Source organism: Mastigoproctus giganteus, chromosome 6 (assembly GCF_048544385.1).
Source record: "Mastigoproctus giganteus isolate SK-2022 chromosome 6, ASM4854438v1, whole genome shotgun sequence".
Lineage (NCBI taxonomy): Eukaryota > Metazoa > Arthropoda > Arachnida > Uropygi > Thelyphonidae > Mastigoproctus > Mastigoproctus giganteus.
In genome coordinates, this window is record NC_143580.1 from 115282717 (window position 1) to 115308415 (window position 25699).

A 25699-nucleotide genomic window follows, 5' to 3' on the forward strand; every position below is an offset into this window, starting at 1 on the left:
ATATTTTCTATATAAAACTGTATAACCATTTTTATAATTCTAAATTACTCAGTCGGACCTCTGTTTAATTATTTTGAATTCCTCTTGGAAGTTACATTTAAAATAGTTTCGGTTGAGGGAATAAAATTTTCATATAGCGAATGGATTAGGAGAGAATTAACTTGGTACGGCCTGTTCACATTTCTAGCCTTCAGGCAATTAGTGCTGCTGCACGAATTAGGAGAGCTAAAGTGATTAGTATTAGTATTGTATAACTTAGCAGTACCTGATAAAACCTATCCGACCACCTGCCCCACATACGGAGAAGTCGCACTGGTCAAGAGTGAGCAGATCAGGGGGGTATTCCCAATGGGCTCTGGCCCACCTTCTACTGCAGTGATGTCCAACCTTTTCCAGTACCAGGGCCATATTCAAAAAAATTCAAAGTTTCTTTAGTGTGTTACATTTTTGATATCTTATTGCATGTAAAAGTAAAATTGAAAATATCAAAAAATTTAATTAAGTACAATACACAATTACATTTACTGAACAAAACATTTAATGAGAAAAATTTTTTGACAAATAAAATTTAAAATGCTATTTAAGTTCACTTTCTTCGCGAGTCGTAGGTTGGACACCTCTGTGAATCAACTGTAAGTGCCCTGTTCGAGAATTAGAAAAGTGATTTTCTTTTACCCCATAAATAATCATCTGTTATTTCGCGGAAGTGCATTATCCACATTTTTCTGAAAATTTTCCCTATCTCTGTTTACACTTTACTTTACCTGAATATCTGAATGATATCGATATTTTGGACAGTTTCAAAAAAAAAAAGAAAGAAAATAAAAACATTTAAATTTAAGAACTAGTGACAATACCGATTACGAGAGAAGGAAAATGAGGACAACGAAGGTATTAAACCTTCTAAACATGAATTTTTGGTATTTGGTGAAAATGAAGTTAGAAAATTGTTAATTAGAGTTAAATGCAATTCGTGGATACCTAATTGATAAGAAGGTTTCCGAAGAATTGAACTATTTGATGAACGCTCTGAGTACGATACCAGTTTCACCAAGTGAATGTGAGTGAGGATTTTCAGAAATAAATCTGAGCACCAACCAGCGCTTCATTGATCACAAAAACAGTTTCTTCTGTACTGTTACTTAAAATTGTGGGCTGTCTGCTGACCTGCTGTGATCGAGCAAAATATGTCGATTTGTGGCTGCTTCGGAAACGTCATTCAGCAACCGATACAAAGAGCAGGAAAAGAAGTCAGCATAGGGTATTGGATGAGAACTTAATAAAAATTTGGAATATTCTACAAAACCTGTATTATGAAATTATTTTTACTTATTTTACTCACATTTTACTTATTTTTTTATATACTTGAATAATAAATTTATGCTTAATGAACTGTGTTAATATACTTAATTTCTTTTATTGTTTTATGGTAGTGACCTCCAGAAATGTGCTTTAGAAAAATATCACGAAGGTGATAACAACTAGTGAGTCAACATTTGCCCAGCCAATCAGAACTGGCTTGGAATGGTTTATGCCTCAGAAAAGATGCACACTACATAGCCTTTTCTTTTATTAATGGCCCTGATATTGGTACATTTTGGTCTTGAATCTACTTCATCCATTTAAAAACTGCTTCATCTATATCTTCACAAAGGCATAATTTCACAAGCTTCCGACTGGGTCCCATTTCCTCAAACAGTTTGAAAATCGAAACACGGTTTTTCAGAAGGGTTAACACACTATTGGCAGGATTACCAAATTGTAAAGCAATTTCTTTTTCTTTTTTTTTAATGCCCCGATCTACACTATTAAGCACTTTCACACTACACTTGAGGATTTCCTCTTAGACATTGTAAGGGTTACTTGCACAGCAGCTAAAACAAAACTGATTTAGGAACCACTTGTAAATGGAGACAGGAAATTTAGTGAAAGTGTGGATGACTAATTTCTTCAAAACATCAGATAAATTTCCAGGATAAAGGAAAATCACTCTGTCTTAATTCTGTAATAGGATGCTTACAGTAGAAAATAGGTTGACCAGAGCCAATGTCTGCATCAGGAATATGTCTTAATCTTTTCCAATGACTGTGGACTCATAGATAGCAGTTGACCATCAGGGATTGTTTTACTTCTTTTTAGCCATTGCTGACCCCCTGCTGGGCAAAGGCCTCTCCCAAAACCCTACAACTGTTTCTATCCCGTGCCGTGGTAGGCCAGTTTCCTCCTGCAGGGTTTTACGGGCACCACTGAATTGTAGAATGCTTTAGCTCTTAATTCGCAGAATTAATCCCTTTAGCTTTTAAGAGCTAAAGGGAGTAATTCTTAATCCTTTTAGCTCTTAATTCGTGCTTTCTACAGCATCAGCTTTATTGTCTAAAGGCCAGCTGTGTGAACAATGCGTACGCAGGTCTCTCGAAATCAGTTTGTTAGATGGAAATTTCTTCGTTATACAGAACCTTTTTTTCAATGCAATGACCAAGGGGAAATCAAAACAGTTCACTACATAGAAAAATTCACTATATGGAAATTCGTTAAAGAGAGGTCCGACTGTGTGTGTGTATATATATATATAAAATAACAAAAAGGCAGAAAAATGGAAAAAAGTGGAAGTAGTCTAATGCAGTCAAATTTACAATTTTCTAATTATTTTCCTCTTATTATATATATATATTTATATATATATATATTAATAGTTATATTAGTGATAAAAGGAAAGCAAGAAATAAAGCAAAGCAAGAAAGTTAAAAGACAATAACTAATATTTATGGGTTAATGCAGTTGCAAGCAATCATGCAATACACCCACAATGTCTATAGAATATCATTAGAAAAAGTAAATCAATCCAATAATAAGAATACCATCAAGGACTTAAGAAAACGCAAAAAAAAAAAAAAAAAAAAAAAAATTATTATTATCGCTTTTTACCGACAATCTAGATGACTTCAACTGGGGCCAACCACCCAGAATGAAGGCAAAAAATGACAAGAAGTTCTCTGTTTCTGTGATGATCAATATATGCTAAGTAATTTAAATCTAAACCAAATATAAACCAGTATAGGCCGAACATAAATCGAATATAAATAAATCGAATGAAGATAATTAATTAAGAAAAATTTTGAAATATTAGAATCAAAGGTAAGAAATATAAGTAAAATATAAATGTAAGCATATATTAATCATCGTTGACCCGACAGAGAACGTAATTTAAGGATTAAAACAAGATTAAATATATAATACATACTACATTTGACCGTATCTAGGACATAATGTAATAGTCGTCAAAATAATATGTGGTGCCCCCTATGTGATGGATACGGTAAAAATAAATAATTAAATTAAATTAACACAAAGAGAAACATGCAGATAGTAAGAAGAAAAACTAACTTAGTTTTTCTTCTTACTATCTGCATGTTTCTCTTTGCGTTAGAAAAACTAACTTAGTTTTTCTTCTTACTATCTGCATGTTTCTCTTTGCGTTAATTTAATTTAATTATTTATTTTTACCGTATCCATCACATAGGGGGCACCACATATTATTTTGACAACTATTACATTATGTCCTAGATACGGTCAAATGTAGTATGTATTATATATTTAATCTTGTTTTAATCCTTAAATTACGTTCTCTGTCGGGTCAACGATGATTAATATATGCTTACATTTATATTTTACTTATATTTCTTACCTTTGATTCTAATATTTCAAAATTTTTCTTAATTAATTATCTTCATTCGATTTATTTATATTCGATTTATGTTCGGCCTATACTGGTTTATATTTGGTTTAGATTTAAATTACTTAGCATATATTGATCATCACAGAAACAGAGAACTTCTTGTCGTTTTTTGCCTTCATTCTGGGTGGTTGGCCCCAGTTGAAGTCATCTAGATTGTCGGTAAAAAGCGATAATAATAATTTTTTTTTTTTTTTTTTTTGCGTTTTCTTAAGTCCTTGATGGTATTCTTATTATTGGATTGATTTACTTTTTCTAATGATATTCTATATATATATATATATATATATATATATATATATAACCATATAAATTAGAATAAGGATTAAAATAAAAATAAAATAATGCCAGCAGTACGGCAAGACAAGAGCGAAAAGACGAAATTAAAACTAAATTCAAATAAGTAGGGAGGGAAGAGATGGGTAACAAGAGTAAAAATATTGCAGCAGAAACTCTAAATTAATTTAGAAAATCTAAATGTACGAATAATAATTCTTTGAAATTTAAAAGCCAATTAATAGAAATTTAACTGTGCCCCCTTTGACAAGCACCAGGTCCAATTTATGTGAAATATCACCAAACAGAGATTTAAACCACTACAATAAAACGAAACAAAAATAGACAAAAAAAACTGACCATTATGCCCCATTTCGACAGAGGACCACAAGGCCAATGATGGTCAGGGAATCTCTGTATTTCGAACTCTAAACAAATCGCCGCAAAGGAGAATCGATCGTAAGATCAGTCCGGCACACCGATCCCCAGATCGAACCGCCAATGCAGGGAATTGAACAGCGGTGGTCCTGAGAGATATATATATATATATATATATACATCACTCACCGACTTACTTAAGGGTTGCATTCCACAGAACTCTACATAAGTCGAATTTACGTAAGTCGGAATTTCCCTAAATGCTTATGCAGCACTCACAACTATGCATGCTGAATTTGATTGAAGCAAAAAATAAATGTTCGTGAAATTATTCAATTTTTTTATCTCGTGTGTAGGAAAAATTATAAAAGTGTACAAAATCACAAATATTTCAAAATTACAAAAAGAGAGAGGAGACAGATATAAATAACATTAGAAAGTTTTACCTTTCAAGCATCGCTGCCAAAATAACTCCCCAGCTGATAATTACACCACTGTGGAAGTTGAGGGCTATGGAGATTTAGAAGGGGTTTTTTTCTCAACATATCACAAAATTTCTCTACAGCCGCAGAATTGTCACTGGCGACTTCACCACATACTTTAATGTTGTGGAAACTAGCGCAGTGCTTGAACCTATTAAACCACCTATTGCTTGCCATGAACTTGGCTTGGGGTTTGCCTTAGATTCAGGGGCACTCGCTTCTGAATACGATTTTCTGTCCATATTATTAATAGCTTTTCCATCTTCAATATGGCACCTGAACACTGCATTGTGATCACTGTTGATGATCTTTAATGTGTTGATCCTTTAACATGTTCTTTTATACGCTCACTGTCCTTTGAAATAGCATTCACTGTTGAAGTAGGGAGACCTAATTCCTGTGCAATAGATAACAAACTTTTTCCTGCTTCGTACTTCTTAATCATTTTCATCTTCATTTCTAAATCAATTTTTTTTGGTTTCCTAGCACTGCCACCACTTGGATTTTCCATTGGTCACTTTCCCTTCATCATTGTAATAAGTAAATAGGAATGAAGAGAAGATTCTGAAAATTTATGTTTTTTATATGATTGAAGAATTCAGTGAAGGGGAAACACATTTCACCATAATAACGTAAAAACCCATACAATTGCAGTTGTTGGTATTATTGTAAATGCAATAAGATTGAGTTTACTACCCATTTATAATAGATTTCACCAACAGAAAAGCCCAATAAACTGGAAAGTGCAAATTGTTTTTATTGTTTTATGATTGTGACATCCAGAAATGTGCTTTAGAAAATTATCACAAAGGCATATGAAAACGATGAAAGTGTAGCGCAATTTCCATTGTAAAAATGATCTTTTAGAGAGATAAACAGTTTAGTTATATGGTGAAAATTTTAACTTCCAAGGTTTTGGAACGAAATACCGAAAAAAAAAAAAAGAAAAACAATATGATATTTTCATGATACCTCCATTTATTCTTATGGATGCAAAATACGTTTCCACGATTTTAAGTTTTCACTGGCCAGCAAAAGCTTACATAAAGTCGAGGCATGCCTGTATATGTATATATTTTTTTATTACCTTCTATCTCACTTCTATCACTGTCTGTCTCCCTCATTTTTTTCTACTTTACACGTACACACACACACACACACACACACACACAACAAACCAACCATTGGAACCTAAACTGAGCCAGCAGGATCTGATCTGATATCAGCTTTCATCCTATTATGCTGTCATGTGTCATAGAAAAGAATCTGCTAAAAAAAGATATTGCCCTATATAGTTTTTGCCTACGATTCCATTCTGTTTTGAAACTGTTTTTCAGCTGCTGAATATATTCGAAAATATTTTAAAAATTAACTAATTTAATACTGTGCTGTCTGGCCACTTTATTAGGATAATGGAGATTTGAGCTGCATGCAGCAGTCTGCATAAAATTTGTAAATTGATGACATTGCATTGTGAGTCATACATGCTGGGAATGCTATTAATCTATGTGACCTAACTAGTGCCCAAACTGATTTGCCAGCAGTGGAAGATGGAATGGATCTCACTTGCTTCCAAAGAAGTATCATTGTTGATGCTTATTTACTAGGTGTTAAAGCACAGAAGACAGTTGCACTTGTTAAGTGTTCAAAGATCATTGTCATTTGTGTCTTCAGTAAATGTAAAAATTCCCAGAAAACATTTGCAATCAGGTGCAACTGTAACCAAAAATGTTAGGTGACAGAGCAAGATGCTTGATATCTGTGGCAGATTATTGGATATAATCATAACCATATGATGGAACAGTTAATCTCTGCATTTAATGTAGGAACACAAGGTGTCAGTACCCAGTTTGTAAATAAGTAGTTTGTAAATAGTAGGCGTCAGTTTGTAAATAATGCTGTAGAAGTAGGAGAACTTCATGAAAATCATTGAACTTTGACAACAGCTAGAAAAGATTAATGCATTGGAACTAGGAACACAAAGGATAGATGTGGAAGCAAGTCATGTGATCTGATGACCAGTTTGTTTTTTGACACCAATGGAAGAGTGCATATGTGGAAAAAACCACTACATCTCCTTCTACAGCATGCACTGTCAGTATGAAATGTATGATTCCAATATTCTGTGTGGTTTCAAGATAACACTGCAACCTTCCACTAAGCTAAACATGTGAAAGAGTGGTTTGCAGAACACAAGGAAGATTTTCCCTTTGCAGTTCAGTCCCATTGGAATGATGAGTTCTTTAGTACAATTCTCTGTTCACATCACTACAGGAAGTGAGGACAGGTTTGTAACAACATAGGTGCTTGTGTGTATACAACATATGCAGTTCACCAAAAAAAAAAAGCTTTAAATTTTTGTCAAGTCTTAATTTTAAAACACACACACACACACACACACACACACACACACACACACACACACACACACACACACCTGTGTGCACACATTCCACAAAGTTGCAGAGTTTTTGTACTTTGGTCACAAATCAAGGAAAATGGTAAATTTAAATTATAGGTTACGACAGAAAAATGGTGTAAAGGGAATTGTCATGAAAAATTAAGAAAAAGTCATCAAGAAAAGTTCTGTTACATTGAACTTCTTGGGGATGCACAAATCATTTTGTTCTAATGAATATCATTAAATTTTTTTCAAAAGAGTCATTGTTTGTATAAATAAAGTCTATTGTACTTGTAGACTTTATTTATCCCCTGTACTTATACAGGGGATCCTCATTATCCGAGGATAATCGGTTCCAGAAAATTCCGCTTAAAACGGGGACCAATTTTCCTAATGCTTATTATTTAAATAAAACTAAGTGCAACTAGGCATAATATTTTAAGAGTTTAAGATTCTATATCTATATAATATCGGTGTAGATACAACATAGACAACTATGATAGTAGTGTGAAAAGCATCATTTCATCTGTATCTCATATTGTGCTCATTCTTCACAACGAGTTGCCCACGAATTGCACTGCCTCGAATAAGTAATGTTTCACTATTAGAGAAGACTATTGTTACTTATTCTCGGTGGGCGCCAACACCCAGACAGCACTGTTTCAAATCTAGTTGGCTTTTCATCGGCAGGTGGCCAGGTACTCTGGTATTGCAAGTGAAGTGTTACTTATTCGAGATAGTGCCATACATCGGCAACTCCTTGTGAAGGATGAGTAGATATGGTATATCTACACCGATATTATATAGTAATGTTTATTATACTTTTACATAGTAAAAAAATGGATGAAGGAACTGAAAAGTGAGAAAATTATTTTATTAGACATTTTTTATTATAATATGTTACACAATGTAAGGTTAAGTAAAGTTTATTGAAGTTACGCTATTTTTCAGTTGTATGAAAAGAATGAATCCAGAGTCATTCGTTGTTGTTTTTTTTTTTTTTTCTTGTATTTTTTCAGATAAAATTGTGTCGTAGCATTTAGTGATGTCTTTAACTTTGCACTTAACATTTGTTGCACGATCATGAAGATCGTTGTCACAAAAAATATTCAAGTGCTTGGTCAATTTTCTCAAAGAAAAAAGCTTTAATTCTTCAATTTTCAAATCCTCATAACTGAGGGGACTCGGATATCGGGGACTCCCTCTATATATATATTATATAACTGGTTTTTTTTTAATTGTATTTTACTTAAATACCAAATTTAAAATCAATTATAAATAATGATAATACATATACTACAAAAGCAAAAATATTTTGCTCAGTGAATGTCATTTTAAAAGCCTATTTCATTTATAAGACATAAGCAATGCCACACATTCAGAAATATAGAACAGCAGATGTAACTTATTGTTACTTTTCACTTAATGATACACTAGTTTAGTTTTTCATTTTTAATTTTTTTTCTCCCCTCATTAATACCAAAAATTTAGTTTGTGCAATCAGAAATATGTGGTTAAACATGTGAGTTAGGAGAAAAAAAATAGTTATTCAAAAAGGTGGAAAATGTGTTAATGAATTCTTTTGCCTCATCTTTTAAAATTTCCATTTTTTTTTTTTTTTTCTTTAAGGAATTGTTTCCATGTCCAGTATGGGCTCCACAGTTCCATTTGTATTTTCATTAAAGTGACATTTATTGTAACGACATTTTACTGTCATAGAATCGAGATTTAAAGTTCTGTGGACACACTGTATTTTTATTGTTATTATTAGCCATATGGTTCAAGGAAGCCTGAAGCTTATACTGCACCAGCAAAAAAAAAATTCCCGAGTTACCCTGAGAGAGAGAGAAAAAATCAAAAGTAGAAAGGATTCATCAAGAAGGAGAAGAATGATGATATCCAGCTCAGAACATTTAAGATATATCTTGCTACTTATAGATAATTTAAAAATATATGGAAAAATTCAACTAACTTGAATAACTTCTGAAATGATGTTAAAATTATTGTTTATATATTATACAGTATAATTTTTATTCTTGTATCTTTTATTTTAAAGGCCAGAAAGGTAACTTAACAGAGCGTACAATGCCAATCATCTTATCGAATTGTCTGTCAGTTCCAGCTGTCATTGGAGTTGTCTATTTTCTTTTGTGGCAAACTTATGTATTGAGAATTGAAGTTATCTTGAGTGTCATACAGTTACTTTTCCAGGGTTTGGAAATTCTTTTTGGTGCCTTCAGTATAGTCACTTTTGTAAGGTAAGAACATGTTTTAGATGTTGTACCAGTCATAAATTGCATTGTCTGTGATAGCATTAGCAAGGGGACACGATGCAAGAAAGCAAGCTTATATAGCATCAACCAAAAACAAACCCTTATTTCACCCATCCCCTCGCTCCAAATGTTTGTCAAGTTCTGCTTTTTAAGCTATCAACTTCAACAACAACAGATGGAAGTTGTTTCAGCAATCAACCACCCGCTGGCTAAAGGCAAACTTCCGCACATCTATCCTACAACCGTCTTTCCTCAATTTAAATTTATGCCCACTCAGGTGATTATTCTGAGCAAGAGGAAGAATTCCATCAGCATTGAGCATGCTCAAACCATTCAAGGCTTTATACACCTCAATCAGATCACCTTGCAGGTGCCTAGTCTCCAGACACTGTAATTTGCAAAACTTAAGCCTTTCTTCGTAAGAGCAATCCTTTCTTCTGTTCATTAATCTTGTTGCTCTTCTCTGTACTCGTTTCAACAGCTCTACATCCTTCTTAAAATGAGGCCTCCAGACCTGTATACAGTACTCAAGGTGTGGCCTGACCATTGCCTTATACAAAGGGATAATCACCTTATCCCTGCTAGAAAAATTCCTGTATATCATTGACAAGACACCATGAGCTACTCTTGCAGACTGTCTGCACTGCTCAGAAAACTTCATATCTGCCTGCACAATTACCCCCAGGTCCTTTTCATTCTCTACCACTGTCAGTGTGGTACCACAGAGTTGATACGTTACTCTGGAATTACTACTTCCCACATGGAGTACTTTACATTTGTCAATGTTAAACTTCATTTGCCACCTCTCACTCCATATGCTCAACTTTTCTAGATCCTGTTGCAGCAGCATAGTGTCATTAGCAACCCTGCCAACCTTTGTACCGTCTGCAAACTTGGATATTAAGCCTAATATACCATCATCAATATCGTTTTTAAATACAGAAAACAACAATGGACTCAACACCGAACCCTGAGGGACTCCACTAATAACATTAGTCCATGAAGAGCAGTGTCCATTGATTACCATTCTCTATCTTCTCCCACTCAACCATCCCTTTATCCAAGGATACTGAGACATGTTAATAGTTAATCATGCAGTTCATTGCATACTATATATTTGGAAGTAATAATGCAATTTAGAACTACACACACACACATGCGCGCACACACACACACACGCACGCACACATGCGCGCGCGCGCGCGCGCGCACGCACGCACGCACGCACACACACACACACACACACACACACACACACACACACACACACACACACACACACAGTGTTTTATAATGTTGCCAAACCCATACAGTTGCATATGTCTCATATGTCATACAGTTGCATATGTACTTGTGGTGATATTAATTCAGTTGAGTGTAAATTGTTCACAATTGCCCTCTAAAATATATCACCACAGAAAAAAAAAAAAAAATCAGAAAAGTAAAATATAATGAATTCCTAATGAGATTACATGATCTTCAGACAGATTTCACTCTCTGCAATGCCACTGCAGATGTGTATGCAATTGTATCAGCCTGTTGAAAATATCCTTCCCAGTGTTCCCATTGTCACTTTGTCTGTGAACCTTTCAAACATTTCCAGATATCATGGGCATTAACTGTTTCTGTAAAAATAGGATTGATGATTCTACAATTCAGTATAACACCATAGACCAACTTTTATGGAATTCAGCGGACTTCAATCATATGTAGCTTTTTTTTTCGTTACCCATATTCTTTCTCATGTTTTCACTCTTGACATATCTTCACAAGGTTAAATGTAGTTCCACTTAATTTAGGTATAACCACATTTAATCTTATGAAGAACATACAATTTAAGATTTTCATTCCATGTGTTGCTGTTCATTCATTTTTAACACAGAATGTTGTGTACTTCCATTATTTCTTGTCATTCCATTAGCATTAGCAGAGGCATATGATGCAAGAAAGCAAGCTTATGCAGCATTAGCCAAAAAAAAAAAAAAAAACTTCCACTTCACCCCTCCGTTTGTTCGAAATACCTGTCCAGCTGAGCCTTAAATTTATTTAGGCTATCAACTTCCACAACAAGGGATGGAAGTCTGTTCCACCAACCAACTACCCGCTGGCTAAAGGCAAATTTCCACACATCTATCCTACAACTGTCTTTCCTCAATTTGAATTTATGCCCTCTCAGGGGATTATTCTAAGCAAGAGGAAGAATCCCATCAGTATTGAGCATGCTCAAACCATTCAAGGCTTTATACACCTCTATCAGATCACCTCGCCGGTGCCTAGTCTCCAGACACTGTAATTTGCAAAACTTAAGCCTTTTCTTCATAAGAGCAACCCTTTGTTCCATTCACTAATCTTGTTGCCCTTCTCTGTACTCGTTCCAGCAGCTCTACATCCTTCTTGAAATGAGGCCTCCAGACCTGTATACAGTACTCAAGGTGTGGCCTGACCATTGTCTTATACAAGGGAATAATCACCTCCTTATCCCTGCTAGAAAAATTCCTGTGTATCATTGACAAGACGCCATGAGCTATTCTTGCAGCCCATCTGCACTGCTCAGAGAACTTCATATCTGCCTGCACAATTACCCCCAGGTCATTTTCATTCTCTACCACTGTCAGTGTAGTACCACCGAGTTGATACCTTGCTCTGGGGTTGCTGTTTCCCATATGTAGTACTTTACATTTGTCAATGTTAAACTTCATATGCTACCCCTCAGCCCATCTGCTCAACCTTTCCAGATCCTGTTGCAGCAGCATAGCATCAGTAGTGTCCTTAACAACCCTGGCAACCTTTGTATCGTCTGCAAACTTGGACATTAAGCTTGATATACCATCATCAATATTATTTATAAATACAGAAAATAATAATGGACCCAACACTGAACCCTGAGGGACTCCACTAATAACATTAGTCCACGATGACCAGTGTCCATTGATTACCACTCTGTCTTCTCCCCCTCAACCACCCTATTATCTCTTATTAACCTCAAAAACAGGTTTCACATCAACAAATTATATGTTGTTCCCACAAGTGTAACTATGATTATCTTCTGGCATGTTTCTGATTTTACTTAGATAATTATCTTCCACAAAAATTATTTTATTAATTAATGATCGTGTATGTAGTGTTTAAATATTATAATGGCATTTGAGATCACTTGCAGTTTCAGATACTTACGCCGTATTAGTATACATGCTAAGTTCTGACTTTTGTATGTTTTATTTCAATATATACAGTATATACACCTATACCCCAGCATGTATCGGGACAACTCAACCTTGAGAAGTAAAGTTAATCCCAGAAGTCACATAATATGTAGATGGTAGTATCAGTTAAAAGTAGAATGTGAAAGGGCTTGCACACTCAGTGACAGGTAGATGAACCAGAATGGGATGAGAAAAGGACTCAGGGTCTTTTTACGTGGTATAAATAGCAAAATTGATAACATGAAAGATACTATCCAAAATCAGTTGCTGGAAACATTATAAGTCAAAGGTAATGAGACCATTCATCCCAATCTGGGGAAATCGCCAAGTAGTGCCTAGTAGTATACCGTGTGCGTTTAGTGCTCTTAATCAAAAGTAATTTATGTGAATTATATTAAATGCTCGACCATTCTAGTGATCCAGTAACCATTGGTAAATGCCCGTCTACTGGTGCATGAATTTTCAGCTGCATTGCTCCAGCAAAAGTTAAGTATTTTGTATATTTCTCCTTTTGGCTTGTGACAGTGCACTTCTCCAAGATGGATGCTAGCTTGTAGTTATTCTTGTATAGCATAATGGCAGTTAGCGGACACTAGCTTTGCTGACCAATAACATTTCCCTTCACTCTCTCTCCATTTCATGTCACCTTCCTGTCTGTAGCAATCACTCTACAGCAGGAGGTCCCATGCACATTTGGAGAAAGCTTTGTTTTGCAGCAGTGACTAACAGTGTTAAGTTTGGTGTGGCCACCAAATATGTAGTCTTCACTTTCATTTATTTTGTTAATTATGCAAGGGGTGACTCGTTTTAAAAGTACAGATATCATCAGATTATGCAAAAAAGAAATTAACAAAGAAAACAAAGGTGTATGCATTAAAAGTTCCAAATGCAAATTTCAACTTTGCCAGAGCTGCTCAGGCCTTTCCCACATAAGCCTGAAAAAATTATCAAGCACAGCCCATGCGAAATTCATTGCATACTGTTGCCGAAAAAAGCCGGAGAATGGGCAAGGGAGCCCTTCCCACCCAACCTTGAGTTCCCCTCCCAAACTGCTGCTTGACTCCCACTTAATGCCACCTTTCCCACTGCAGCATGTATTCCACCCAATTTAATAAAGGATATGCTAAGGATGAGCCTGGAAGCTCTGATGGTGAAATCCAGCAGTAGAACTGCAACGGCACTTAAGGGAGAAATAGTCACCATCTTGGTGAAAATGAAGCATCTTTTGATGAACGCCAACCTGGAAAGAGAAAAGGCTGTCGTCGCAAAGCTTGATGCCTATCTAGATGAGAGGGGCAACCAAACGCAACAGTGCATCACCTCCTTTGCAGATGCACTGAGGAATGGAATACAGCAAGTGCCCAATCAACCAGAAGCTAACACAAACCAAATGTCAAAATGCTTCTGCAGAAGTCCCACTTTTTCATTTTGAAGCCAGCCACACTGGATGCCACGAAAACCAGCGAGGAAATAAAGAACACAGTTGTCACTTCACTGAGTGAGGACTTTAAATCCACAAGAATTAATTCTATTAGGAAAATGTACAACATGAGTGTGATAATAGAGACAGAGACAGAGACGGATGAGGAGGCAAACAATATACTAAACAACTCAAAGATACCTAGCTAAGGGCTACTAGTGAAACCCCAAAAAACAGAGGACCCTCTTTCCAGATTTATGATGTGTCAAAGGATCTTAACCCTGCTGCAACCGAGGTGAACTTCCTCTGTAACCTTCAGGACTTCCCAGATAATGAACCATCAGACCTAATTTTCCCCAAATATCAGTCAAGTTTCAAAGCCAGACACATGACCAATTGAGTTGTGGAACTGGCCCCATCTGCTGGAAGTCCATTGCCAGTCAAGACAGAGTTTACATAGCATTAGCATTAGTAGAGGCATATGATGCAAGAAAGCAAGCTTATACAGCATCAGCAAAAAAAAACAAAAAAAAAAAAAAACGCTCCCATTTCACCCCTCCGTTGGTCCAAATACCTGTCCAGCCCAGCTTTAATTTTATTTAGGCTATCAATTTCAACAACAAAGGATGGAAGTCTGTTCTACCAACCAACTACCCGCTAGCTAAAGGCAAACTTCCGCACATCTATCCTACATCTGTCTTTCCTCAATTTGAATTTATGCCATCTCAGGTGATTATTCTGAGCAAGAGGAAGAGTCCCGTCAACATTGAGCATGCTCAAACCATTCAAGGCTTTATACACCTCAATCAGATCACCTCGCAGGTGCATAGTCTCCAGACACTGTAATTTGCAAAATTAAGGCCTTTCTTCGTAAGAGCAACTCTTTGTTCCATTCACGAATCTTGTTGCCCTTCTCTGTCCTCATTCCAACAGCTCTACATCCTTCTTAAAATGAGGCCTAAAGACCTGTGTACAGTACTCAAGGTGTGGCCTGACCATTGCCTTAGACAAGGGGATAATCACCTCCTTATCTCTGCTAGAAAAATTCCTGTATATCATTGACAAGACAGCATGAGCTACTCTTGCAGTCTGCACTGTCAGAAAACTTCATATCTGTTTGCACAATTACCCCCAGGTCCTTTTCGTTCTCTACCAGTGTCAGTGTAGTACCACAGAGTTGATACGTCACTCTGGGGTTACTGCTTCCCATATGTAGTACTTTACATTTGTCAATGTTAAACTTCATTTGCCACCTCTCAGCCCATCTGCTCAACATTTCTAGATCCTGTTGCAGCAGCGTACTGTCATTAGTAGTAGTAGTAGTGGCATGTGATGTAAGAAAGGAAGTGTATGAGCTTATGCAGCATCAGCCAATAAAAAAAAAATCACACCATTCCCTCCAAATGCCTATCCAGTTCTACCTTAAATTTATTCAACCTATCAAATTCCACAACGACAGATGGAAATTTGTTCCATCAATTAACCACCCGCTGGCTGAAGGCAAATTTCCGCATGCACCCTTAGGTTCGTAATCTGAACAAGTGGAAGGATCCCATCAGAATTCAGCGTGCTTAACCTATTCAAGGCCTTATACACCTCAGTGAGATCCCTGCGCAGGTGCCTAGTCTCCAGCCACTACAATTTGCAGAACTTAAGCCTCTCTTGGTAAGAGGATCCCTTCATTCCCCTCACCAATCTTGTCGCCCTTCTCTGTACATGCTCAAGGAAATCAACATCCATCCTAAAATGAGGCCTCCAGACCTGTACGCAGTACTCAAGGCATGGCCTGACCATTGCCTTGTACAGAGGGACAATTGCCTCCTTTTCCCTGCTAGAAAAATTCCTATATATCATTGACAAAACCGCATGACCTGCCCTGGCAGCCTGTCTTCAATACTCAGAAAACTTCATATCTGACTGCACAATTACTCCCAGATCTTTTTCATTTTCTACCACCTTAAGTGTAGTACCACACAATTGGTACTTTTCTCTCGGGTTACTTCTACCCATATGCAGTACTTTGCATTTGTCAAGGTAAAAGTTGCCACTTCTTAGCCCATCTGCCCAAATTTTCTAGATCCTGTTGCAGTAGCAAACTGCCATTACTGTCATTAACAACCCTGCCAACCTTTGTATTGTCTGCAAACTTTGAAACTAAGCCTGATATACCTTCATCAATATCATTGATAAATATACAAAACAACAGTGGACCAACACCGAACCCTGTGGGACTCCACTAATACCATTAGTCCACGAAGAGCAGCACCCATTGATTACCACTCTCTGTCTTCTCGCACTTAACCATCCTTTTATCCATTGTAGAAACTTACCCTTAATACCATTCTGCTCCAATTTGTACAATAGTCTTCCATGCGCAACAGTGTCAAAAGCTTTCCTGAAATCCAAATATATGATATCAAAATTATTTTTTGTATCCAGTTCCTTTGTAACCACATCCTAAACAACCCTGCCAACCTTCGTATCGTCTGAAAACTTGGATATTAAGCTTGATATTCCATCATCAATATTATTTATCAATACAGAAAACAACAATGGACCCAACACTAAACTCTGAGGGGCTGCACTAATAACATTAGTCCACGATGAGCAGTGGCCATTGATTACCACTCTGTCTTCTCCACTCAACCATCCCTTTATCCATAGCAGCAATTTGCCTCCAATGCCACACTGCTCCGATTTGTTCAGCAGTCTTCCGTGTCCAACGGTATCAAAAGCCTTTCTAAGATCCAAATATATGATATCAAAGTTATTCCCTGCATCCAGTTCCTTTGTGAACACATCATAGTATCCAATCAAATTGGTCAGGCAAGACTTTCCCTTAACAAAACCATGCTGTGTCTGAGCTATAACTGAAGTCTTGTCTAGATGATCCTGCAGTGCTTCTTTAATCAGTGCCTCCATTAATTTCCCTGGAACAGAACTTAAACTAACAGGTATATAATTACTTTTGTCGCCCTTTGATCCTCCTTTGTGAATTGGGGTCACATTTGCACTTCTCTACTCCATGGGTACCTCCCCTGAGTCAAAAGAAGCACTCATAATTATGGCTAAGGGTTTGCTTACTTCTTTTGCTGCGTCCTTTAATATAACTGGTGCCTTTTTTATATTTATCTTCAATATATTGTACTCTACTTTCCTCTAAGTTATTACAAAATCATCTAGATCACCACCAGAGTTTAGTTAACCTCTGGCATTCTCCTCCCTGAATAACTCCTCATGTGTGAATGTAGATGCAGAATACTTATTTAGTTTGTTAGCCACCTGAGCAGGATCATCAACAGTTGAACCTTCAGTATCCAGTGGACCAATCATATTCATCCCTTTCCTTCTAAAGTTTGCATAGGCAAAGAACACTTTGTTGTTTTTTTTGCATCCTTTGCCAAAGATTTCTCATAATCTGCCTTTGCCTGGCTAATCTCTTTTGTGACTTGGTTACAGACCAGCTTATGTCTATTGTAGGCTTCCATGTCACCCATTAATTTATATGTATCCCATGCATTTTTATTCTCTGCCATATATCTCATTAGTTTATCTGACATCCATTTAGGCCTAAACCGTGAACAATATTTCTTAGTAAAGCCTAGTTGCTTCCAAGATAAATTCTTTGAATGCTTCCCATTTTGAATTTGCTGTTGGTAACATCATTAGTTGGTCCCACCGTATAGAATCTACACCTTTTCGAAAGCAAAAACCCTTCCCTTTACTCCTGATGGTAGTTACCTCTTTAAGTAAATCACAATTCAGCACACTGTGATCACTGCCACCTAGTGGTTCCATAACTGCAGTTTGTGAGTGCCTTGCTAGTTTGTGAGTGACCAACCCACAAATTACAGTCAATATCTGGGGAATTAAAATCACCCATTATATGACTCTCTGATTTACTGGCCCACTCTATTTCCCTGTACAGTTTCTTATTATACTCATCAGAGTATTAGGCCTATAGCACACTCGTACTCTCAATTTTGATCTCCCAATGCTTATATCACACCAAATTGACTCGACGCTGCACTGTATAGCAATGTTGACTGGCTTCACTTCCGTGGATTTTATGTGTTTCTTAACTAATAGCATAAACCCACCTCCATTCCTATCCTGTCTATCATTCCTATACACATTGTACTCTCCAAATTCCAGTTCTGCATTCGTTATATCTGTGTGACACCACGTCTCTGATTTCCCAACATCTGCCTTTGATGTTTTGAGCAATACCTCAAATTCATCAAATCTATTTACCAAACTCCTAGCATTGGTGTACATGCAAGTATACATGCACCTGTTCCTATTCTTAGCTACCCTAACACAACCCATGTGTTTACTTGTACTGCAGTGACTCCCAGCAGTCTCTAAAATACCCTGCATCTTGTTTTTGAGGCTGCTGCTCATTCCAATAGATGCAGTGCAAGAATCACTTTCACCTCTGCTAGTGGCTACTGTTAATCTTTTAGTCTGTGTATCCCCCCCAAAGGTAGCAGTTTTCCGACCTACCTAACACTGCCTTGATAATGTCAGAAAATATTCTTGCACCCTTTCTATTTAAGTGTATCCCATCCCTGTAGAAGCTCTCTCTCTTGTTAACAAGTACAGACCAACCTGAAAAAAATTCTACCCCTTGAGCCTTGCACAATCTTTCCAGTGCCAAATTGATTGACAAGGCTCTCATCATATACTCCCTCCTATAGTGTCTGGACAGAATTGCAGACACTATCAAATTCAACCCTAATTCACGCTTTTTTTCAACAGTGTCCTGTACTTGTTAAGTAATTCCGCCAGTCTCCCACTCTTAATATCATTAGTGCCAACGTGTACAACAATATCACCTTTTGTGCCCTTAAAAGCTGATATCCGCTCTAGAACGTCAATAACCTTTGCCCCTGGCAGACATACCCTGGTTCTGTTCCACCTATCCTTTTTACATAGCATGTTCCCCATTTCCCTGACAATAGAATCACCAACAACTACTAGTTCCTTTGGGACCAGCGCATTCTGCCTTGGAGGTTGCCGCTGTGTTGCGTGATGATCAAGTGCAAGCTGTGGTGTTGATGTGGGCAGCTGAGAGCTTGATGGACCCCTTTAGATCCTTCGAGGGCATCCACCCTGTCCTTCAAGCTCTCATATAGGCCCATAACAATGCTGAGTTGTTGGCTCACTTCCCAACACTCCTTACATCGCACACACACACACACAAAGACATCCATCCCCCTTGGCAATATGATGTCCCTACCTCATTGTTCCACAAACATCAAGCAAGCAGTACATTTTAAAAGACTGTGATTCAGAGGGCAACTGTCCCGTCAGTTCTCCCCTGAGCCACAGCACTCTATTTAGCTTGAGCCTTTTGCTTTGCTGCTCTGCTTTGGTCTGAGTCATGATTTCGATTCAATTTCAATAAAATTTCAATTTCAGTACAAAATTATAACCCTAACTTGTATCCCAACGCAGTTATAACATTATATATCTATATATTTTTTTTCAGTGTCAAGTATTATCTTCGAGTTTCTTTATATAACATCCATATCAAGTTATGTATTCATTAATTATGTTACGTCTGTAAAATCTAAGTCGTTATGTGTATTTAGTTAAAAAGTAAAATTTATTTTATTTATTTTTTTTTTATGTAAACCCCAAACACGAGAGGTATTAGAACCTATAATACTTAGTACTGTTCTTGGGTGTGAGGTTGAGAAGACGAAAGAGGATATTTGTTGACACTGGACTTGAATTTCTGTAGATTGTAATTTTCAGGAAATACGTATGAAGGAAGGTTGTTCCAGAAAACGGCAGTTGAATGAATAAACGCGGAAGATGAAAAGTTGGTTCTGTGAGTTTGAAGTTGGACAGTAAATGGATGTTGGCTGGTGGCGGCACATGTTCGGACTGTTTTGAAAGAGAGAGCGGGAATTATAGAAGCCAATTCAGAAGAACAGTGCCCATGGAAGTATCTGTAGAAGAGGCATGCAGCAGAAATGCTACGTCTATGAAACAGCGAGTGGAGAGACTCTGTTAGAGATGAATCATTAATTAACGTAACTGCCCTCTTCTGAATAGAATCAAGAAGCCTGAGAGAGGTTTTGAGGGCACCACCCCAGATGTGGGAACAATATTGCTTGGCAGGGCGGATTTGTGATTTATACAGAGTGAGCAGCTGTTTGGAAGAAAAGTAACGCCGAGAGCGAAAGAGAAAACCAAGTTTTTTAGATGCAGAGGAAGCAATATTTGTAATGTGCATGTGCCAAGAGAGATTAGAAATCAGGGTAATCTCCAAAAGAGATATATCATTTTGCCTGGAAATCGGAGTGTCACTAAAGATAAGCTTAGGAGTAGAAGAATCCTTTGTGCAAGATATAAGACAAGACTGAGTTTTAGAAGGGTTTAAATCAACTAAGTTGTCTTTGCCCCACTGGAGAATTACGTGAAGATCGGCATTTAAGGAATTGGCAGCAGATTTTCGAGAACTTGAAGCTGATTGAGCAGGGCAAAGTTTCTCAAAATGGAAAGTAGAATGCAATGTGCTATCATCGGCAAAACTATGGATAGGATTTCCAGTCAATGGAAGAAGGTCATTAATATACAAGAGGAAAAGGGTGGGGGGGAAAGAACTGAACCTTGGGGGACACCGGCATTAGTGGAGAAGGTAGAAGACAGAGAGCCATCTACTATCACCCTCAGTGAGCGATCAGAGAGAAAACTGGATAACCAATTACTAAAAACAGTTGGCGAACCATAAAATGGAAGCTTGTTTAGAAGACCTTTATGCCAAACACGATCGAAAGCCTTTGAGATGTCAACAGCAACTACTTGTGTTTCACTGAACCTTTCCATTGAATTAGTCCATAAATGGGTAACATAAGCCAGAATATCACCAGTGGATCGACACTGACGGAATCCATACTGGCGATCGTTGATCAGACAGAAGGTTTCTAAGTAGTTTAAGAGTTGGCGGTTAATTGATTTCTCCATTACTTTAGAAAGAGTAGAAGTAATTGCAATGGGATGATAATTGGATGGGAGGGATTTGTCACCCTTATTAGGAACTGGCTGGATATGAGCAAATTTCCAAGCAGAAGGAAAAACACCTTTGAAATAGGAAAGTGAAAAAAGACAGCAAAGAATAGGAGTAAGTTCAGGAGCACAGGTTTTGAGAACAAGTGGAGAAATACCATCAGGACCTGGAGCTTTCTTAGCATCAAGATTTGTCAAAATCTTTCTAACATCCTTTTGATGGAAGACCACAGGAGGCATTGAATGGAGCGTGTTGGGAATGGTGGAAGGTGTTTTACCAAGATCATTAATACATGAGCTTGAAGAAAAATGGGATGCTAGCAGGTCAGCTTTATGCTTGGCTGAAGTGACAACAGAACCATCTGGTTTGGACAGAGGTGGGAGCAGAGATGGGCAAAAGTTGCGGCCAATAGCTTTGGCAAGAGACCAGAATGCTCGGCTACCATTAGGGCAAGAAGCAAATTTTCTACTCTTAGCCTGTTCAAACTCTAGTTTGAACTCATTAATAACTGCTTTACCATTTTTGCGAGCTTTGGTGTAGGCAGAAAATGAAACTGAGGAATTAGAAACAAGCCAATTACGATATGCAACATTCTTCTCTTGAACAGCCTTAGCACATTTATTTGAAAACCAAGGTTTAGATAAAGGACGAGATTTTAAAGTGGAGTGTGGGATAAAGGATTCCATTCCTGCAAGAATACTTTCACTACATGATCTGAGCAAACGTTGACATCAGAAGTTTTGACAGTAATCCGACCAATGAAAGAAGAAAAGTAATCTTGCAGGTCATCCCATTTTGCATTCTTGTAATGCCAAACAACACGAGGTTGGGAATAGACATGAGATAAAGGCTCCATTGGAGAAGAGACAATCACCAAGTTGTGATCTGAAGTGCCTAAAGGACCTCACTTCGACCGTGTACTTAAAAGGGTTGTTTGTGAGAAAAAGATCAAGCGTGCTGGCCATATGATTAGGATTGTCCGGTATTCTTGTAGGTATATGAACAATCTGTGCTAGGTCATTAGTAATAGCAAAAGCCTCAGCATCTTGACCAGCTGGGTCGGTGTGACTAGAAAACAGAAGCCAGCTCGAGTTGTGAACATTAAAATCACCAAGGAAAATTACCTCACTGTTAGGAAAGTTGGACTGGAGAAAGTGAAGTTGCAAAGAGAGGAAGTCAAAGAGCTCCAAGTGATTAGTGTTGTTGGGAGAACGGTAGAGACAACAGATGAATTTGACACAATGAGGTAGGGAGATTTTAAGCCAGAGAAGATCAAAGAGAGGAGATTCCAAATTGCCAAATTTGGAATCTCCTCTATCTGACAGGGAATATCAGAATGGACATATGCACAAGTACCACCTTTGAGGCAAAAGGAATCATACAGTGAATAATTTGGGCCACTGAGATGAGCAGTAGTTGAATTAACCGATAACTGAGATTCTGTTAGAAAAAGTACATGGGGTTTGGCAGACTGCAATTGGAAATGGACATCGTTGAGATTAGAATTGCGACCACATATATTTGTGAAATGAATTAGGAAGTGTTTGTGAGGTATAGATTTTTTTGCAGATAAGCTTGCTCTGTTAGTTTGACAATTTATGGTTCAATTGACAATGAAGTTCAACAAGATTAATAAATTTTACTGACTAATTGATAATATTATATACTATACTATACTAAGCTGACGCTATCTAGTTCGGGATAATACGTTGCATTGTATAACAATGGCGGCAAGTTACGAACGGTAAATCTCTGGACACTTAAGTATTAATTAACTTCCAAAATTTTGCTGTCTCGATTCAGAATAAACCAAGGATCTTAACTAGGTCTATAAGCTACTTATAGAAAATAATTTAATATAACAATTAGTCATAAAGCAGCTAAATATAGCCAGAAAACTTCCCATTCGCCAGCTCTGCAAAATTTGTAAAACACATGGATTGGATACCCTTACCGATACTAAGTAATAACCTACAAAATCTCTAAGTTAAAATTTGAACTAAGTATCGTAACTAGGAATATAAAGCTACTCTAGAAAATAAGTTAATATGCCAATTTAAGTTAATAAAACAGAAAAAACTTCTCTATTTTCCTGAGCCGTAAAAACTTTGCCTGCACAAGGCTACACTCATTCAATAGGCTGGGGATGCCACAGATGCAGGGAGCATATTCCAGTGCCAAAGTTTTTTAAGTTTTGCAGGTTTGGACACACCTCCTATACCTCCAATCCAGACTGAGTAGACATGTGGGTACAGTGCCAAAAAAAGTGCCACAGCTATAATGCATGTCCCAACAAAACATCAGAACCAGTTTGTGTGTAATGTAGGAGTCAGGAAATGGAACATACCCATTGAATACCTGACGGAAAGTGTCCACTCCAGATGACACTCAGTTATGGGAACACAAATTAAGCGGTATAATCACAAGATAAAATTCCCTGAAAATTAATGCACAGAGCCAAAGCCGTCACTGAACAGATAAGAAAAAAGATTAAGGAAGAAAACTATGACATACTTCTCATTCAACAGCCCTACACTTATGCTAATGAGGTGCAGGGTTATCCCCTAATCTATAAGGTAGTTCAAACAGCTGGAGAAACCCTCTGGGCCGCAGTAGTTGTGCATAACCCCAACCTCACAGTGACAAAAATTTCCCATCTCTGCTTGGCCTGGGTGGCCTGCACCCAAATAATTAGCTCTTTGGGTGAGTTCTATGTGATCTCCTTATATTGTCGCCCAGGAGATAATATCACCCCTGCCATCCAGTACCTGCACAATCTCAGCATGGTGCTCCATGGAGCAAAAATTTTGTTAGGATCTGATGTAAACTGTTGCTCTCCCCCATTTGGCACATCAAAACATCCAAACTTAGAGGAGCCCGAAATGGACACAGACTCGAGGAGTTCCTGGCCAATAGCAACCTCACAGTCCTTAACAGACCTAATAATCTTCCCGCCTTTCCAGTATGCTTTGGGAGGCGACAATAGATGTTACCCTCGCCACCAGATCCTTCATGGGATACATCACAAACTGGACCGTTCATGACGGATGGACAACTTCTGACCACCACACCATTACGTTCAACACGGTCAGAACATTACATTGTACAACCTCTTCCAGGCAGATACTTCACCATTACTCAGTGCAGGAGGTGGATTTTCCACTGTTCAAGGACACCCTACGCAATTATGCCAGAGCCCTCCAAACTGTCACTCTGATGAATTCTAACTTCGACTCCCACCAGCATAAAATCACTGATACTATAGTTAATGCAGCCAATGTCGCCATTAAGCGGAAAAACCCAGTACCAGGTGCAGTGCCATGGTGGTCCCGGGAGCTGCAAACCCTTAGAAAAGAGGCATATCTTTCAGAGAGCCAGGAGGTCCTGGCCTGCTGCAGAAGTAGAATACCTCAGGAACCAATACAGCGAGGCAAGGAATTCCTATATCGTAATGATCAGGCAGAGGAAAAAACTGTCCTGGGAGCACTTTGTCTGCGCTGTGGGCAACTGACCCATGGGAGATTGTTTATAGGATAACAACTAGAAAACTCACTAGGGGAGAGGTCATTCCCTCCATGAAGACACCTCAAGGACAGGTGACAGTGACATGGCAGCATTTCATCTCATAATTTCATAAGGAGTTTAAATTGAAATTTCATAATTTCAAAATAATTTCATAATTTCATTCATTTCATAAGGAGGTGATTATTCCATTGTATAAGGCAATGGTCAGGCCACACCTAGAGTACTGTATACAGGTCTGGAGGCCTCATTTCAAGAAGGATGTAGAGCTGCTGGAACGAGTACAGAGAGGGGCAACAAGATTAGTGAATGGAACAAAGGGGTGCTCTTACGAAGAAAGGCTTAAGTTTTGCAAGTTACAATGTCTGGAGACGAGGCACCAGCGAGGTGATCTGATAGAGGTGTATAAAGCCTTGAATGGTTTAAGCAAGCTCAATGCTGATGGGATTCTTCCTCTAGCTCAGAAAAATCACCTGAGAGGGCATAAATTCAAATTGAGGAAAGACAGATGTAGGATAGACGTGAGGAAATTTGCCTTTAGCCAGCGGGTGGTTGGTTGGTGGAACAGACTTCCATCCCTTGTGGTGGAGGTTGATAGCCTAAATAAGTTTAAGGCTCAGCTGGACAGGTATTTGGAACGAACAGAGGGGTGAAGTGGAAGTGGGTTTTTTTTTTTTTTTTTTTTTTGGCTGATGCTGCATAAGCTTGCTTTCTTGCATCAAATGCCTCTACTAATGCTAATGCTAATCTGTAATATCTTGGACGTCACCTTTAGGCAACTATACCCAGATATCCCTGTACAACTTCAACTGGAGAGGGAGAATGCTCAGTATCACACCACAGTGGTAGAACCACCCTTCACTATTCAGAAGCTCACTGCTGTAGCATACAAAATCAGAAATAAGAAATCTCCCGGAAAAGACCTAATTGCCAAAAAAAGTTATTGAGTGTGAACCCGATGTCATTCTAAACCTTTATAACGACTGCCTG

The 25699-nt window shown here is 37.7% G+C and overlaps 1 protein-coding gene across 6 annotated transcripts in view; it reads left to right on the forward strand.

Moving 5' to 3' along the window:
• Positions 1 to 25699, forward strand: part of LOC150084520 (transmembrane protein 216-like) — a 119537-nt gene that overhangs the window by 73478 nt on the left and 20360 nt on the right. For 5 of the 6 annotated variants that reach the window (XM_090375273.1, XM_090375276.1, XM_090375275.1 and 2 more), the window contains exon 5: positions 9327 to 9528. In XM_090375273.1, the coding sequence (XP_090231399.1) occupies positions 9327 to 9528 (202 nt within the window). Of the gene's footprint in view, positions 1 to 9326; positions 9533 to 25699 lie in introns of those variants that run through there. The other variant, XM_090375277.1, reaches the window with a different exon arrangement.